This window comes from Monopterus albus, unplaced genomic scaffold, assembly GCF_001952655.1.
Source record: "Monopterus albus unplaced genomic scaffold, M_albus_1.0 scaffold234.1, whole genome shotgun sequence".
NCBI lineage: Eukaryota > Metazoa > Chordata > Actinopteri > Synbranchiformes > Synbranchidae > Monopterus > Monopterus albus.
The window spans coordinates 581,014-584,634 of NW_018128114.1; the positions used below are offsets into that span (position 1 = coordinate 581,014).

Sequence of the window (3,621 nt, forward strand, 5' to 3'; positions counted from 1 at the left end):
CACTCCCACTTTATCTGCACAAAGAGCGCACTGCTATGTGGCTGGGTGTAGCCACAGCACCTGGTGTTCCCAGGTGGGGAAGTTAGGCACTGCCCCTGATGATGTGAGGTGCACTGATTCAGGCTTGAGGTGCGGCGTGCATATAAAAAACAGGTGACATCTGTGGTTCTGCACTCCAGCACACAGTAAGTTCACCACTGCAACTCTGATTCAACAACTGCTGATGATTTGTAGCTTGTTGAGTGTCATAAATATGAAAGTACTATTATAGTCATGATGAAAGACAAATTGTGTTGATTTATTTAGAGTGCTTTGTTTTCATTTTTCAGGATTTGTTGATTCAAAATGTACGGACACAACCAAGGTAAACACAGCTGCTTTCAAATAATGTATATTAGACTGCAAGATTACATACTCGATAATAACTTTTGCTAAGTATTGACTCCTATTTGATGGCTCACTTCTTGTGTTTAGGAAACCAGTATCCCCCTGGCCACCCAAACTATTCTCAACAGATGCCAGGTGGATACACTCACCATCCTCCAGGCACTGTCCGACCACCAAACTGGCCTCCTCAGCCCTATGGGCCAAATGGAGGTGCCAGTGGACATGGACCTGGTCCTGGCTATGGTCAAGGCCAAGGGTATGGACCTGGACCAGGCTATGAACCAGGCCAAGGACAGGGCTACGGACAGAGCTATGGACCGGGTCACGGACAGACCTACGGACCAGGCCAAGGACAAGGCTATGGACAGGGTTATGGACCAGGCCAAGGACAAGGCTATGGACAGGGCTATGGACCGGGTCACGGACAGGGCTACGGACCAGGCCAAGGACAGGGCCACGGACAGGGCTATGGACCGGGTCACGGACAGGGCCATGGACACATGCACAAGCAGAAGCACAAGCACAAGCATGGTCACAAGCACAGCCGTTGTCACAAGAATGGAAGGCACTCTCGTGGGGTAAGAATAATCACTTTCTGAAGAATCTATTATGTGATGGTTTAATTTGCTCTAGAAATGACATGTTATTCCAAATTCAAATTGTGATATATGGAACAGCTTAATGTGAAATTTAAAAAACAGAAATGCCAAATCCTGAGTGAAGAACGGAATGATTACATGCTATAATAATCCTAAGCCTAATGTAAACAGTCACATACTGAGCTATACATTAGCTTTGTTGAGGACTGAAGTGATTAATTTGTCTGTCTGTTGTGTTGGTCTGTGCTACAGTCGTCCAGCAGCTCCTGCAGCAGTGACTCTGACTAGATGAAAATTCCTGGTTGTGAAAGAAAAAGACAAGTTGTCATCTGGAAACCTTCATCCTCCTGTTTTATGTTATAATCATTATTTTTGCTGACTGAATGATTCTTCACAAATAAGATTAAAATGTATTTGAATCAAACATATTCAGTTTTACAAAACATAACCATATGGTGGATATTTGTTATGTACTGTATACTGCCAGGTAAATGAAACTGTTTTAGATCATCTTGATTTGCTGACATGGAATTATGTCATACAAGCTTTTCTTAACAATTCATACAGTAGCTGTTGTAAGAGCCAGTGTAATAAGAGACACATTACTATTGTATTCATGATTTCTATACATAATAAATGGCATTAAATTACCTAAGCAATGTCTAGCTTTTTAAATTTTGTTTTATAGTGAAAAAAAAAATCACCCTCTTTTGTGAGGTATGGTTCATATCAGCAAATGCTTCATGCAAATATAAGTATCTCTAACCTTCCAACGGTACGTAACACTGTGGAACTGCCAGTGCACTCAAATGAATCACACATGATAACCTGTGTAATCAAACCCTTACAGTAGTTAATGTCCAGCTGTTAACATAATATGTTCTTTTGACTTTGAGGGTCACTATCTTGTTCTTGTATTTAAAATGAAATAAATAAACAAGAGCACTCAGACAGCGCATGTACCTCCGCCAAGGCACAACATTCACTCACACAAATGGTCCCTTGTGAAGAATGCGATCCAGAACAACACAAATGAGTCCTAAAATCCTTGATCTGGATCATCTAATCCACAAATGAGTCCTAAAATCCTTGAGCTGGATCATCTTTTAGGGTATAATAGGTAATAATGTGATAATGTGCATATTATTTGAGCATTTCAGGGTTCTATCCTCATTACAGGCCACGTTATGGCAGAAAGTACACATTAAATTGGGTCATCTGTGTTAACTTTAAATGACCATCAGATCCAGAATCAGGATAAGACCCAGATGAAATTTGGTCTGCTGAAAGACATTGTCCCCCTACATACAAGTTTCAAACAAAAAATTATTTTGATAACTTTTGACAGATATACAGTGTGTCCCCCTCCCCATGTTAAAGATGGAAAGATGGTGTGATTTATTTTGGGGTTTTCTTGTGACCTTGACCTTTGCCCCTTTTCAGCCAAAATCTAATCTCTTCTAGGGTTGGTCATCACTAGTGTCTGTACCAAGTATGCTGATGATCCATCCAGACATTTGTCTGTAATCCTGACAACCAACACACACAAAATATCAAACACCAAAACATACACAGTCAAAGCTACATAGCTGATAGTACTACTATGTTGTACTACTATGAAAAGTTCTAATAATAATAATAGAGTGACCTTCTTTGTAGCATGATAAAAGGAACATAGAAAATACATTAATTGTCAGGGGCAGTGTGTAAAGCTGCCTCAATGATAAGACCAGATGAGTAAAAGCAGAACACTCTGTCTTTAATAAGAGCACTGGTCACAAAACAAACAGAGGTGGGTAGAGTAGCCAAAAATTGTACTCAAGTAAGAGTAGCTGTACTTCAAAATAATATTGTTCAAGTAGAAGTAAAAACTAGTCATCCAAAATATTACTCAAGAGTAAAAAAGTATTCGGTGAAAAGACTACTCAAGTACTGAGTAACTGTTTCATAGTAATGTCTGATTTATTTTTTAGAAATTATGTAAGCAGCCAGACGAAACGATAAAATAATGTACACATTTTGGCATCTCCAAATAATAAAATAAATGAAATAAAATAAATATCTTTACAAAATAGCAAATTAAGGAACATGAAACACAAACTTCCTAATCTCACTTTTTTACAACATAACTTTCAAAACAAATACCTACTGTAGGTAACATTTGTATTTTTGAACAGTGTAAAGTATTTACAGTGTAAGATATACTGTATATTCAGTTTCCCTCCAAATGGCACAGCAGGCTTCTTGCAGCTGTACCATTCAGCTGTGACCATTTAACACTGAACAGGAGCCCTATTCCTCTGTACCAACTATTGTCTGCTCTCTTCTCAGTCACCACCACTACACCGTCGACCAGCTCAGGAGTGACCCCTGCGTCCGCAGCCTGGCCTACTCCCATCCATCTCCCTACAGACTGATTTCTCCACTGGTGATCGACACCCAGTTGCTCTCCACCATTCCTCGCCTGCCTGTTTTCTTGTTTGTTCACTACACTGTAAATAAATTTGGCACTACTTGCACCGAAGTCAGCTACCTGGGTCCATCTATTTTTTACTTGCTCACTTTCGTGTCCGAGCAATCCTAACAAACAGGCTTCATCACAGCAGTGTACTCAGCCAAAATTCCCATTTCAGCA

General features: G+C 40.0%; 1 protein-coding gene across 1 annotated transcript; it reads left to right on the forward strand.

Annotated features, from left to right (window-relative positions):
- The first annotated feature begins 345 nt into the window (after positions 1-345).
- Positions 346-1,274, forward strand: LOC109971733 (keratin-associated protein 21-1). Its single transcript, XM_020620170.1, has 3 exons — positions 346-364; positions 475-965; positions 1,239-1,274. The coding sequence occupies exons 1-3, from the start codon at positions 346-348 to the stop codon at positions 1,272-1,274; spliced, it is 546 nt and encodes a 181-aa protein (XP_020475826.1).
- Positions 1,275-3,621: the final 2,347 nt, after the last annotated feature.

Excerpts from the sequence above, each read along its gene's own strand:
- LOC109971733 (XM_020620170.1), top strand. Across the intron at positions 966-1,238 it reads ATGGAAGGCACTCTCGTGGG|TCGTCCAGCAGCTCCTGCAG; the intron begins GTAAGAATAATC and ends TCTGTGCTACAG.